We start from the raw sequence: 15336 nt of genomic DNA, 5'->3' as shown, positions 1-15336 counted from the left end.
CTGGGACTGTTTCACACCTGCTGTTTGTCTTTTCAGACGGTCTAGCATCTTTCTAATTTTTAAAAGTTATTTAGTCTCATTGTGGAAAATATAACAATGATCAAAAAAGAGTTTCCCCGTCAAGATTTTGTTGTATTTTTCTTTCAGTGTGGCTGGCTATTCTTCCATCCACCCATCTATAAATAATGTCTATCCATTAATAGCAAAATTATGTTCATACCAAATAATTGTGTATACCATTCTTTAAAATTTAGCATTCATTATGTGCATTTTCCTATGGTATTTAAGATTTTGAAGGTGGGATTTTCACTGGCTGTGTTGTAATTCATTTTGTGGATATGTTCCAATTTGCCCATTGCTGAACACTCAGCTTGTTTCTGGAAACTTGTTATTAGAAATACCTCTGTGTTGTGTATCTTGATGAATACACTTTGGATAATCATGAAGGTAGGATCTCAGGAAGTAGATCCATGGTTACAAGTGACAAGTGAGTGTCTCTGAAGCTTCTGGCCCTTTTGCTGATGGCTGTTTGTTTGATAATACCAGACTCTACTGCCCTCATGCATGTTGTAGGGATAAGTCATCCCAGACGTACTATGAGCAGGCCTTTGTGGGCGAATCACTGATGGGAGGCTTCTCACAAGCCTGGGAGGTGTGGAAGCCTGGGACACTCATCTGTATCCTCACTGGCCTTCTTACATGCTCTCTGAGTGCATGTGCCCCTCTGCTGTCTAGGCCTCTTACTATTTCGTATTTTAAATATAGACGCTGGCCTTTTGCTGGAAGGCTTGGAAGCTGTTTAGCCAGTAAAAGTCATTTGTTCCTGCCTGGGGACCTGAGGTATAGAGAAGGGGACCCGACCTCTCTCCCACAGCCAGGCACACCTAGCCAGCACCTTGGGTCCTTCCCAGTGACCCAAGGTATGGAGCCAGGGACCAGACCCTCCTCCCACAACCAGGCACACCATGCCAGCACCTTGGGGCCTGCCCAGGGACCCAGGGCATGGAGAAGGGGACCAGACACACCCCACAACCAGGCATACCACCAGTGCCAAGGAGCATACCAGGAACAGCACCTCCATGTAGGTGGCCCACTGCAGCCTCAACAATAACCATGGCTGCTGCGAAAGCGACTAGACACCACAAGCACCACGCAGATGGTCCGCCAACCACTGGACTGCGTTCACACAAGGAGAGTCACCAGCAGAGTCAAAGAAAAGAAGAGGATGTCTCTTTCCACAAAGCCAATTTCAGAGTAACAGAAGAAGCATCTGCTCTATGATAATATTGGGGGACCCAATCACATCTCTCAGCATTGGACAGATCATCTAGGCAACAAATTAACAGAGTAACAATGATTCTTTCAGAAGGAGAGAAGAAGTCTAGGGTAATTGGGGGGGAGGGGAAGGGAATGGAGGAAGGGGAGAGATTGGACAAGGGGCATAAAGAATAATTACAATTTGTAACAATACATATGCTAGTAATATTGATTTGATCAACACATCTCAATGTTCAACCCCCAAAATATGTATAACTGATTTTGATTCAATAAATAAAATAAATTAAAAAAAAATAAAGAAAAAAAAAGTCATTTGTTCCAGCACAGCAAGGGCTTGGTGATGGCCGCTGTCATCCAGCTGGCCAAGGGACCCTTTCTTTTGATAGTGCCAACCTTTCCCAAGCCTGACGAGAGTAGCCTGCTTTCTAAAACTCATGGCCCTGATCTGAGCTATTTTGTGTGACTCTGTGGCCTCATGCCTGATTGATCTCTGTGCCTGGGGTGGGGCCCACCTGTGGTCACTGCTTAACAGCTGCTGAAATGAACAGGTATGACGTTGATATGTGATTTTGGGATTATGCTCTGTCTGTAATGAGTTTTCATTTCAGATATTGCTGGATATAGAGCCATAAGTATTTTAGCTTTAACTTGGAGGAACACAGCTCATGTTCTGTAGCCAAACATACCTTGAGTCTGGCCTCTACTTCCTGCCCCTGTGACTCAAGCAGGATCTTTACCTGTGGACTGGGGATTACAAAACCCTTTTGCCTAAATAGTAAGATTATTGTAGGAGCAGCAGGAAGCACATTGAAAACAAGTGGCCTCACATAAAGAAAAAAGTATTACTGTAATCTCTTCTTGTTTGGGAGGCATTTTGGGTTCCTTAGGAATAAAACATTTCTTGGAAAAAAAGAAAACATTGATTGATAGTATTCAGGAGAGATTTTCACTGACGAAGCAGTGTTCTGCTTTGTTAAATTTCGATTTCGTGTGTTGTTTAGTAGGAAAATTCTCCTAGGTCATTAACTTCCCTGCTTGTTCATGGTGAAGCCCTTTCTGTGTCTACAGAGAGGGGCGCTCCTGGGACTGCAGAGCCTCGCAGAGGCACTCTCTCCACCCGACCAATGCCACGTTGGCCTATTGCTTTTCTCATCTCCCCTTTCTGGTAGAGGAGTTGTGTTGTAGAAAGGAGAAAAATGGGGTGGGGATCAAGAGAAGTTTTTGTTTTAAGATGGGAGAAATAAGAGCATGTTTGCAGGCCAGTGGGAAGGATCCAGGAGAGAGGGAAGAGTTGATGATCTGGAGAAAGAAGCAGACACGGCTGGAACAATGTCACTGAGGGCATGGGAGGGGCTCAGTTCTGCACACACAAGCTGCTGTATGCTTTTTGTCTGTGGCCTGCCAAGGGGAGGGCTGTGGGAGCAGTCTGCCATGGGGGCAGGCAATAAGGGGCGCATCGTCTTTAGAGAATTTAGAAGGCATAATCATACTGATCAGATGTTAGTCTGCTTTTTATTATTTCCATGAGTCAGCATTTTTAAGTGATGTGAGTGATAAAACACCCGTGCTCTGGGGCAGACCACTGCCTGTACACGTGGGTGCCACCATGGGCAGGGAGGGGGGCAAAGAGGCAGGCGGGCTGGTAGGTGTGGTGGAGGAAGCTGGCTTCTGGCTGCTTCAAGTGGAATAGCAAGCAAGATTAGCAGTGAGAGTGAGCAAAGGGGAGGAGGTATGAGGTATTTGTTCAGCATTGATAGAGAGCATGTGGCCGGGTGGTCTCCTGTGACAGCCAGGCAATGGGAAGAGTCTCCCTGAGGCCTGGAGAACATCAGGGGAGCCAGCAGCATGGGAGAAGATTTTCAGCTGGCCAGCTACATGGGTGAGGGAACATAGGAGGTGGGAACTGGACTGCCTCAGTGTTGTTATTTCCTGAGTGCCTACTGTGTTCTGGCTGCTGAGGAGGTACCTTATGTGCATTTCCTATTTAATTCCAGCAACCCAAGGTCACCCAGCTATGACCCATTTAGGGACTTAAGTTGAGATTTAACCTGGGCCTCTCTGGTTTTAAAGCCATTGTCCTTTCCATCATAGCAATTCTTTCAGTATAAATGTAAAAATAATAATAAAATCTGGCTTTTGTTATTGTATCCTAAATTTATTATTTTGTGTATGCAGATAATTGTTTTTATCAGAGTCAAAAATGAGTATTTTCTTTTCTCATTTTGTCTTCCTGCCTAGTATAATGGGACAGACATAATAGACTTATTAGTAAATATTGGTGAACAGTGATAATGCTTTAAAATAGGAATTAAGTGACTTAAGAAAGGCAACAGATTCTCATCCTTCTTGTTTTTAGTTCCTGTGCCAGTCATTGAAAGTTGTCTTGGCTCTTGAAAAAGGCCATTTTGTTCAGTTTTTCCTTGCACCTAATTCGAGAGTCTAACTAGCATACTTACTTGCTGTCAGTGCAGTTCATTCATTTGAGGGGTAGGATTTGATTTTTCAAGTTGCATATTTGTTTTTTACTTGGCTGTATCTATACTGGAATATGGGCAGTGAGTAGATTTGGGTAACAGGGAAGTCTATATTAGAAACTATTCAGAAGGACTGAGGTTTTGAAAGCCTAAGGAAAGAACTTTCTGGCAACTGGGGCCACCTGAAGATGGTAGTGAGCTGCCTCCTGTGGAGGTATCTACCAGAATGACACAATCTGTTGGAGGCCTTCAGTATTTCATTTGGCAATTGGAAATAATAATTGTTTACATGGAGATGAAATAACATATTTTTCTTTTTTTTTTCTTACAGAAAACACGGCTATCTTCATGTGTAAATGTTGTAATCTTTTCTCACCAAATCAGTCAGAGCTTCTCTCGCATGTGTCTGAGAAGCACACGGAAGAAGGGGTGAATGTGGATGAGATCATCATTCCCCTTAGGCCTCTGAGTACTCCTGAACCCCCCAACCCAAGCAAAACTGGAGATGGTAAGGGGGTCTGGGGTGCTGGACAGGGACGCCATACCCACAATTAGCTTGTTGATGCTGATTTGCTCTTGAATACTTGGATGCCAGCTCTCTGTTTCACAGGCATGGCAGAAATGTAGAAAATCCACATTTCCAACCCAGAAGTCACAAGAGTTGTCCAAATGTAGATCTGCTCAAGTAAGATTGTGTCTTTGAATTCCCCATGCCTGGCCCCTGTAGATACTCCTCCAGTGCCTGCTTGGTAGAAGAGATGAAAGTTTCCAACAGTGTGAAGAGCATGAGCTTGCTGTCAGACAGGTATGGGTTTGACCCAGCTATAGCATCTACTTGCATTACCTGAAGCAAATGATGTTACTTCTTTATACCTCACTTTGCTTATCTGAAAAATGAAGACAAATATGCCTGTCACAATGGGAGCTATGAAGATTAAGTCAAAGGATATACTTACAGCACCTAGGATGAGGCCTGGCACATAGAACACTATAAAGGGAAGCTGCTGTTATAACATACATGATTGATAAATAAGTGTATATAATCTTAGAAACAGCATTTATAAACTCATCATGTAAACCTGGATCTAGAATTCAAATTAAAAAGCTTTGATTCACTCAGATACTTTTGAGTTCACAGTCAATGTGCAAAGTGAGATATATCTTGTCTGCAGCATCCAGACATCTCTTGCTGAATGAATCAGGTGCAGCAGGTGCATGGATTAGAGAAACATTCAGGCACTGTAATTAGGTCCCCACAGGCAAAGAAAATATATAGTACAGGAGGAACAGCTGCAAAAGTCCCCCCCAAAACTTTTTATATGATGAGGGACAACAATCAGTCTCCTGTGCAAAAGCCCAATATATGGCAGTAAACATCCCATTGCAGGGCTCATTAGCCACACTGATAATCCAGTTGTTCTTTCCTGGGAGTGTTCAGATTGGCATTTCTAAACAGGCTGGCTTGTTGATGTCTGTCAGACACCGTTAACAAGGAGAGACTCCAGACAAAAAATGTTTTGATTAACAAGTTGCTCTGGTCATAACCAGGGTGTTCAGAGAAATATACCTGACAGAAGATTGAGTTGTTGAGAAGTTAGGAAGTTCTGTAGTTACTGTTAGTGGCATAAGGTGAAAAACTAGGAAAATCCAGTACCTGAAACTAGTAATGGCAAGTAAGGAAGAACAATTATTATTTGTGTCAACATCACCATCAACTAATACTGGTGGTGTGTCCATGGCGTGACTCAGCCCCCTCCCAGGCCTATGAGCAGATCTGTCCTCTCCCCATTTAGGGAAAGCAGGAGGGAGGCAGAAAGTTGTACGTAATCACATGTCAATTGATAGCACATGTTTGATACTCTTTGCTTTAGGGGAGAGGTGAGAGGAGAAAAGTTTATATGGGGCACGAAGAGTCAGAATCTGCATTGGTTTTTCAATGTGATGCACCTACATAGGATTTTTTGAAAAGAATTGTCCCACTTGATATTGGATAGACTTCTTAAACCAATAGATTAATGATTTTTATAAATTTTGGAAAAATCTGAACTGTTATGCCTTCCAGTATCGCTTCATTATCTTCCTCTCCTCTTGATGAGACTTGAGTTAAATATGTGTTGGCCCTTCTCTATGCCGTTATTCTAAGTTCTGTATTTCCATGCTTTTGTCTCTTTGTGCTGCATTTTGAGTGTTTTCTTCTGATCTATTTTCCAGTTCACTAATTCTTTTTTCACTACTTTTTTTTGAGACAAAATTCACATAAAATAAAATTTTCCATTTAAACAATTCAAAAGTGAAAAATGCAGTGATTAAAATTCGCAGTGTTATGCAACTGCCACAACTCCCTAATTCCAGAACATTTTTACTCCAAAAAGAAACCCTAAACCCACTAAGCAGTTACTCCCCATTCTCCTTTCCCCATCCCCTGGAAACCACTAACCTACCTTCTTTCTCTATGGATTTGCCTATTCTGTAAATTTCATACAAATAGAATCATATATGTGGCCTTTTGTATCTGGCTTCTTTCACTTAGCATAATGTTTTCAAGGTTCATCCATGTTGTAGCATGTGTCGGCACTTTATTTTTTATGGCTGAATGATATTTCATTGTATGCATAAGCCACATTTTGTCTATCCGTTCATTTGTTGATGGACATTTGAGTTGTTCCCACTTTTTAGCTGTTATGAATAATGCTTGTATGAACATTTTGTACAAGGTTTTACGTGGTTATGTTTTCATTTCTCTTTAGTATATACCTAGGAGTGGAACTGCTGGGTCATATGGTAATTCTATATTTAAGCTTTTGAACATTGCCAAAGTGTTTTTCATAGTAGATGGACCACTTTACATTCCTGTCAACAATATATGAGGATCTAATTTCTCCACTTCTTTGCCAATACTTGTTAGTTTTTACATTTTGGATTATAGCAATCCTAGTGGGTGTGAATTGGTATCTCATTGTGGTTTTGATTTTGTGTTTCCCTGATGATTAATGAGGTTGAGCATTTAAGCCTTTGACACATTTTGAGTTAATTTTTGTACGTAGTGTGAGATAGGGTTCCAAATTCATTCTTTTACATGTGGCTATCCAGTTATTCTAGCACGATTAGTTTCTCAACCATTAGTCGAGAAGACTGTTTTTTTTCTCATTTAGTGATCTTGTCACCCTTGTCATAAACCAATTGACTATAGATGTATGGGTTTAATTCTTTTTTTTTTTTTTTTTTCTTTTTGTCTTTTTTACTGACCGGTAATGGGATCGCAACCCTCGGTGTCGTGCCCATACCGGGGACCGGCAACGGGATCACAACCCTCGGTGTTGCGCCCGCACTGCGCTCAGCCAGTGAGCGGGAACCGGTCTCCACATGGGATCCGAACCCTCGGTGGGAGCACTGCCGCGCTCCCAAGCGGCGCACTCTCCAGTGTGCCACTGGGCCAGCCCTAATTCTGAACTCTCAATTCAATTCCATGGTTCATTATGTCTGTCCTCATACAAGTACCATACTGTTTAGATTATTTTAGCTTTATAATAAGTTTGAAATGGGGACGTTTGAATCTACAAACTTTTTATTTATCAAGACTGTTTTGGCTTTTCAGGGTTCCTTGCAATTCCATATGAATTTTAGGATTAGCTTATTTCTTCAAAATAGGTAGCTGGAATTTGATAAAAATTGCATTGGATCTGAAGATTGGTTTGGAGACTGATATTTAATATCTTAATAATATTAAATCTTTCAATCCGTGAACATGTGATGTCTTTCCACTTATTTAGGTCTTTAATTTCTTTCAACAATGTGTTGTGTTTTTCAGTGTACAAATCTTATATACCTCCTTGGTTACTTTAATTCCAAAGTATTTTATTCTTTTTGATACTACTGTAAACAGAATTATTATCTTAATTTCACTTTCAGATTGTTGATTGCTAGTTTATAAATACAACCATTATTTTATATTGATCATGTATCCTGTAACCTTGCTGAATTTGTTTATTAGGTCTAATAGTTTTTTAGTGGATTCCATAGGAGTCTATACAGGTTGAGTAACCCTAATCTGAAAATCTGAAATCCAAAATTCTCCAAAATGCAAAACAATGCAAAACTTTAGAGCATTGATGTGACACTCAAAGGAAATGCCCATTGGAGCATTTTGGATTTCAGATTTTTGGATTAGGGATCCTGAACCAGTAAGTATAATGCAGATTCCAAAATCTGAAAAATCCAAAATCTTAAACACATTTGTTCTCAAGCATTTCAGATAAGAGATATTCAACCTGTATAGTCCCTTGTCATCTGTGAATAGAGATAGTTTTACTTCTTCCTTTTCTAATCAGGATGCCTCATATTTAATTTTCTTGCCTAATTGCCCTGACTAGAAACTTCAGTGTGTTGTTGAATAGAAATGGAAAGAATAGACATCCTTGTCTTGTTCCTGATGTTAGGAAGAAAGCATCCAGTCTTTCACCATTAGGTATGAAGTTAGGTGTGGGTCTTTTTTGTTTTTTGGCCTTCTTTTTTTGATACCCTTCATCAGGTTAAGGAATTTCCTTCCATTCTTATTTTGTTGGGTGTTTTGTTTTGTTTTATCATAAAAGGGTGTTGGATTTTGTCAAATACTTTTCCTGCATCTGTTAAGATGATCGTGTGTGTGTGTGTGTGTTTTAAATTTTGTTAATATGGTGTATCACATTCATGGATTTTCATATACCATAATGCAGTCACCCTTGACTTCCTGGGATAAATCCCACTTGGTCATGTTACATAATCCTTTTAATAAGCTGCTGGATTCAGTTTGCTAGTATTTTGATGAATATATTTGCATCTATATTAATAAGGAATATTGGTCTAGGGTCTTTGATATCTTTGTCTGGTTTTAGTTTCAGGGTAATGGCAGCCTCTTACAATGACTTGGGAAATGTTCCCTCTTCCGTTTTTTGGAAGATTTTTGAAGTATTCATGTTAATTCTCCTTTAAACATTTGATAGAATTCATTAGTAAAGCCATTTACTTCTGGGTTTTTTATCTTTCCAGTGGGAAGTTTGTGATTTCTGATTCAATTTCTTTACTTGTTATATGTGTATGCACGTTTTCTGTTTTTGAATTAGGTTCAGTAATTTGTGTATTTCTAGGAAATTTTTCATTTCATCTATGCTATCTAATTTTTTGGCGTACAATTGTTTATAGTATTTTCTGATAATTATTTTGATTTTCTTAGGGTTGATAATAATGTCCCCCCTTTTATTCTTGATTTTAGCAATTTGAGCCTTATATATTTTTTCTTGGTGAGTTTAGCTAAAGATTAACCAGTTTTATTGGTTTTTAAAAAAACTTTAGTTTTGTTGATTTTCTCTTTTCTTTTTCTGTATTCTATTTCATCTCTTTCTACTCTAGTCTTTTTTATTTCTGCCCTTCTTTAACCAGTTTTATTGGTTTTTAAAAAAACTTTAGTTTTGTTGATTTTCTCTTTTCTTTTTCTATATTCTATTTCATCTCTTTCTACTCTAGTCTTTTTTATTTCTGCCCTTCTTCTTGCTTTGGATTTAGTTTGCTTCTGTTTTTCTAATTTCTTAAGTTGGAAGGGCAAGCTATTGATTTGAGATATTTATTTCCTTCCTTCCTTCTAGTTTTATTAAGTATAATTGACAAATAAAATTGTATAAATTCATGCTCTACAATGTGATTATTTCATTATGTATATATTGTGAAATGATACCACAATCAAGTTAGTTAACATATCAATCACCTAGTTACCCTTTAAAAAATTTTTTTTTATGATGAGACCATTTAAGATCTCTCTTAGACTGGTATGCCTTCTCTGTATGACTGAATGCAAAGAACCTGAGATATTGGAGTTTCAAGGCAGCGGCCACCTAGATCTCTGAGTCACAGTTTTGAAGAGAGCTATATAGGAGAGCTGTGTGATAGCATTGGACTATGACATGAATGAGAAAGTTCAGCTTATTTTCTGAGAAAGAAGATGATTTCTCTTAACAAATTTCAAGTATACAATACAGTATTGTTAACTATAGTTGTCACCATGCTGTAGATCCCCAGGATGTATTAAATCTATAGATTGCTTTTGGTGTATGGACATTTTAACAATATCAATTCTTCTGATTCATGAACATGAGAATATCTGTTCATTTGTTTTTGTCATCCTCAATTTGTTTTCTTAATGTCTTACAGTTTTCAGTGTATAGATTTTTCACCTTCGTTAAATTTATTCCTATGTATTATATTGTTTTTGATGCTATTATAAATGGGATTGTTTCCTTTTTTTCTTTTTCAGATGGTTTGTTGTTAGTGATTTTTGCATGTTGATTTTGTATCCTGAAACTTTACTGAATTTGTTTATTAATTCTAACAGTTTTTTGGTGGAGTCTTTAAGGCTTTCTATATATAGTGTTATGTCATCTGCAAACAGACAATTTTACTTTTTCCTTTCTAATTTGGGTGTCTTTTATTTATTTTTCTTGTTTAATTTCTCTGGCTAGGACTTCCAGTTCCATGATGAATAGAAGTGGTGCGAGTGGGCATCTTTGTCTTGTTCGTGATCTTAGAGGAAAAGCTTTCAGCTTTTCACCATGGGTATGATGTTAACTGTGGGTTTGTCACAGATAGCCTTTTATTATGTTTATGTACATTCTTTCTATACCAAATTTGTTGAGATTTTTATTATGAAAGGATGTTGAATTTTGCAAAATGATTTTTTCTGCATCAATTGAGGTGATCATATGACTTTTATCCTTCATTTTGTTAATGTGGTGTGTCGCATTCATTGATTTGTATGTGTTGAATCATTCTTACTTCCAAGGGACAAACCCCATTTGGTCATGGTATATGATCCTTGTAATGTGTTGTTGAATTTGGTTTGCTAATATTTTGTTGAGCATTTTTGCATCTGTGTTCATCAGGGATATTGGCCTGTAATTATCTTTTTTGTATTGTACTTGTCTGGCATTGGCCTCATAAAATGAATTTGGAAGTGTTCCCTCCTCTTCAATTTTTTTGGAAGAGTTTGAGTAGAATTGGCATTAATTCTTCTTTAAATGGTTGGTAAAATTCACCAGTGAAGCCTCTGGTCCTGGGCTTTTCTTTGTTGGCAGATTTTTGGTTACTGATTCAATCTTTTTACTTGTTATTGGTCTGTTCAGATTTTCCATTTTTTTAATGATTCAGTCTTAGTAGGTTGTATGATTCTAGGAATTTATCCATTTCTTCCCAGTTATCCAATTTGTTGGCATATAAATTCATAGCCGTCTCTTATGATCCCTTGTATTTCTGTGGTACCATTTGTAATGTGTTCTCTTTCATTTATAATTTTATTTATTTGAGTTCTCTCTCTGTTTTTCTTGGTTAGTCTAGATAAAGACATGTCAATTGGGTTCATTTTTTCAAAAAAACCCCAGCTCTTAGTTTCATTGATCTTTTCTATTTTATTTGTTGTTGTTTTCTGTTTTGCTTATTTCTGCCCTAATCTTTATTATTTCTTTCCTACTGCTAACTTTAGGTGTAGTCTGTTCTTTTTTTAGTTCCTGAGGTGGAGAGTTAGGTTGTTTATTTGAGATCTTTCTTTTTTCTTAATGTAGGCATTTATAACTATAAACTTTCCTCTTAGAACTACTTTTGCTGCATCCCATAAGTTTTGATATGTTGTATTCTTTTTTTTTTTTTTTGGCATTTGGCTGGTATGAGGATCTGAACCCATGACCTTGGTGTTATAAGGCCGTGCTCTAACCAACTGAGCTAACCAGCCAGGCAGATGTGTTTTTGTTTTATTCATTTCAAAGTATTTCTAATTTCACTATAATTTCTTCTTTGACCCATTGATTATTTAGGAGTGCTATTTAATTTCCATAAATTGTTGAATTTTCCAGATTTTTTCCTACTTATTCCTTCCTATTATATGATTTCGGTTCTTTCAGATTTATTGAGACTTGATTTATGGCCTAACATGTGGTCTGTCCTGAAGGAATGTTCTACGTGCACTTGAGAAGAATTTGTATTCTGCTGTTGTTGGATGACATGTTCTATACCTGTGTTAGTTTGTTGGTTTATAGTGTTCAGGCCTTCTGTTTCCTTGCTGATGTCCAGATTTTATGATTGAGGAATATGTGGGTTAGAGACTCAGAGGAGTTAAAACAATATGCTCAAGGTTATCTATTTAGTACGTGTGAGAGTGGGATTTAGGCCCAGCTGGTCTATGGCATTTGCATGTTCTTGTGCTAGTATGGGTTTATTCAAATTCTTACCATTAAGTTACTTTCAGGAATATGTGGGTTAGAGACTCAGAGGAGTTAAAACAATATGCTCAAGGTTATCTATTTAGTATGTGTGAGAGTGGGATTTAGGCCCAGCTGGTCTATGGCATTTGCATGTTCTTGTGCTAGTATGGGTTTATTCAAATTCTTACCATTAAGTTACTTTCATAAATTATTTTCTTTTATTAAATAATTTACTTTTGTCTTAAATTCTTCTTGAGTACATTTTCTTTTTGTTGTGCATACTATAACATTAATTGCATGTATAGTTTAATTTTAAAAAGTATTTCTTAATTCTTTAGTTAGACTCACCCTCTTACATATGAGAAAATTTTTTCAAAAGTCTTTCATTGAGAACTCTAAGTCTTTCTTTTTCTCTTTGTGAAAGTCTCTAAAATATGAGGCTTGTAGAGGCTTAGTTTCTCTCTAATGATTTCCATTCAGGTTTAACCTTCACAATTCATTTTAAATTGAGAGATACTTGAAATAGTTTAATTAAACCTTTAACTCAGTAGCAATTGATTTATTATTTTGGTCTCCTTTTAGGACATGAAGGTTCCTAAATCCTTTGGTTTATTTTATAGCCCTTTAATCTTTTTTGCTCATGTAGGAAGTGGTCTGCAGAATGACCTTTCATTTTCTTCCTCTCTTCCTAACCAAATCTTTGGCTACGATCCAAGAGGTAATTGCCTAAAGGACCAACCTCATTCTCTTTCTCTCTCTCTCTCTCTCATCTGTGTGTGTGTGTAAGAGAATGCGTGTGTGTGATTTTGTCGGTGAGTGTGTGTGATTGTGTACATGGGTGACTTCGTGAGTGAGAGAGAGAGAGAGAGAGAGAGTGTGAGTGTGTGTGTGTGTGTGTGTGTGTGTGTGTGTCTGCACATGTTCATTCATCCTGATGGAGGCTGGGGCAGTTGGGCTCACCTGATGGAGAATTTACATGGGTCTCCTGAGAGGCTTGTTTTGGCTCTTCCATGTTCTCTCCCATTTCAGACCCTCTGTAGGAACTCTTCCTATCTCCATTTCTTCTCCTCCTTCCTTTCCCTTCCCTCCTTCCATTTCTGTACTCATTAATTGTTTATTGTGTGCCTGCTGTATGCTGTGTGCTAAGTGCCGAGGGTAAAGGGGCAGGGCTTCAGGCTCTGTTCCTGTTGGTTCTGGTCCCTTATGTGGGATGGCAAGTTCCATTTCTGTACTCATTAATTGTTTATTGTGTGCCTGCTGTATGCTGTGTGCTAAGTGCCAAGGGTAAAGGGGCAGGGCTTCAGGCTCTGTTCCTGTTGGTTCTGGTCCCTTATGTGGGATGGCAAATTGGCAGAGAGGTAATTTCAGTGCAGCAGTGAATGCTTCTCTAGGGTTAATTCTGGGTATAAAGTCTTACTCTAGTTTGAGGGTAAAAGGAGTCTTCCCAAAGGAGGAGGTTGATGTCTAAATTTAAGTCTACATGTTGTCGGGGGCTGGCCAGTTGGCTCAGTTGGTTAGAGCACAGTGTTGTAACACCAAGGTCAAGGGATCCCTGTACTGGCCAGCTGCCAAAAAAATACACTAAATCTACATGTTGTCTCTTCTGGATATTTATCACAAATAAAGTTATTCTGAGTGTATGTGGGAATGTTGTACTTGCCATTCTAGTAACAATGAAAACCTGAGCCCTCTAATCTGCCCTGGTCTGCAGCATGGGTGTTGTGGAAAGGGTACCCATCTTGGAATCAGATAGACTGAAGTTCCAATCTTGGAGCTTTCATGTGATTACCTGGGCTCCAGCTGGTACATACAGAGCCTTTGTGTGGATTATATAAAGATGCCTCCATTCTGGTGATGAGGGAGTAAAGGCGCTTGTTCTGGGTGAACAAACCTAAGATGTGCTCAGGGCTGCTGCAGCCAGTACTCGAGCGCACTGCTTGGTTGGTAGAACTTGGTCCTGGTGAGCTCCCACTCACTGCCTCATAGTCTGCTGGGCACAGCCTGCACCATAGCTGTGGTGGCCCTGCTTGGGGCTTAGGCAAGAGGTTTGGCCCCTCCAGGCTGTGCCTTTTGTCATCTGTCCAAGAGAGATAAGATACAAGCCTTTTTCATAGGTTCTGGGCAAGTGTATGTTCATATGTGATGCCTTAGTCCCTGGTGAGTGCATGATACATGTGAAACCTTCTTCCTTTTTTATGTCCCTGTGTTCTTCAGGCCAGGGAGTTGGGTCACATTGAGGCTTGAGACTATTATCACTTTCCTGTAGCACTTAGAGGTCAACGTGTGTTACTTCTGTGCTCTGATACTAATTGAAGTGACCAAAGGACTTGCTATGTGATATGGGTGTGAAGTTCACTGACTCTGAGGCCAACAGGTCTGAGTTCAAGTCCTGACTCTGCCACTTGTTAGTTCTGTGACCTAGGGGGAAATTATTTAGTCTTCTGAAGCCTTGGTATCCTCAACTATATAATGGGGATAATACTAATGTTCCCCTTGGGGGTTAAATGAGGAAATTCATGTGAAGTGCTTAGCTGAGCTGTATGTGCTCAGTAATGATTAGTTATTGCTGTTATTTACATGGCATTTCCTTGCATGGCTGATAAAACCACAGGGAGCTGGTGTGGGATGCCTTTGGCCTCCCCAGTGCCTTGCATTGTGGAATGGGATACAGTCTGTCCCCACAAAGGGGATGCTGCCTTCCTCATAAACCTGAAAGGCTGATGCTTCTTCATTTCTGATGTATAATTTGTCTCCCCCATTGCTTCCTGGGCTTTGGAAATAAATGTCAGGATATTGTCTCTTAGGGCCCTAATGTGTAAGTCTTTCAGGATCTTATGAAATTCTCTAGTTGGTGGGATTAGAGGTTGAACTGCAAAGTGTGAGCACTGCAAGGTTTCAGGCATAGTAAAATGTGTGTGCCCCTTAATTCTGTGTTAAGTTTCCTGCTTTGTGAGCTATTTTAAAATGAAGAAATGAAGGAAAAATTGGATATTGAGTCAGAACAAGAATGCATGTACATCAAGGAAGCATATTACATAGCAGTGGACTGGTTGGGAAGGTAATAGTTTCTGAAAAGAGATATTCCAAGTCAGAACATTAGTGACTATGGCCATAATAATCAGCAATGGCCATTTATCAATCGCCTCTTAAGCACTGTGCTTAGCATTGTAATGGATTGCTTTTGTTAATAGTGACTGTAAAATAGAGGCAGGCTCGTACTTATTTTTCACGTTGGAAACTGAGGCTCAGGAGGGATTTGAACCCAGGGCTGCCTAACTCCAAGCCAGTGTTCTTTGCACTGCACTATTGGCTCTATTAAAACATCTAGAACTGACCTTTGTTACCCATGCCCGAGGGGTATATGA

General features: G+C 39.0%; 1 protein-coding gene across 1 annotated transcript in view; it reads left to right on the top strand.

Annotated features, from left to right (window-relative positions):
• Positions 1 to 15336, top strand: part of ZFAT (zinc finger and AT hook domain containing) — a gene marked incomplete at its 3' end in the record, with an annotated part of 116361 nt that overhangs the window by 38715 nt on the left and 62310 nt on the right. Inside the window, exon 2 of the mRNA XM_008581139.1 lies at positions 4084 to 4260. Within this exon, the coding sequence (XP_008579361.1) occupies positions 4084 to 4260 (177 nt within the window). The remainder of the gene's footprint in view (positions 1 to 4083; positions 4261 to 15336) is intronic.

This window comes from Galeopterus variegatus, unplaced genomic scaffold (assembly GCF_000696425.1).
Source record: "Galeopterus variegatus unplaced genomic scaffold, G_variegatus-3.0.2 Scaffold2275, whole genome shotgun sequence".
In the NCBI taxonomy this organism is placed as follows: domain Eukaryota; kingdom Metazoa; phylum Chordata; class Mammalia; order Dermoptera; family Cynocephalidae; genus Galeopterus; species Galeopterus variegatus.
The sequence above is the reverse complement of the archived record's forward strand: the minus strand, read 5'-3'. Positions and strand labels throughout refer to the sequence as shown.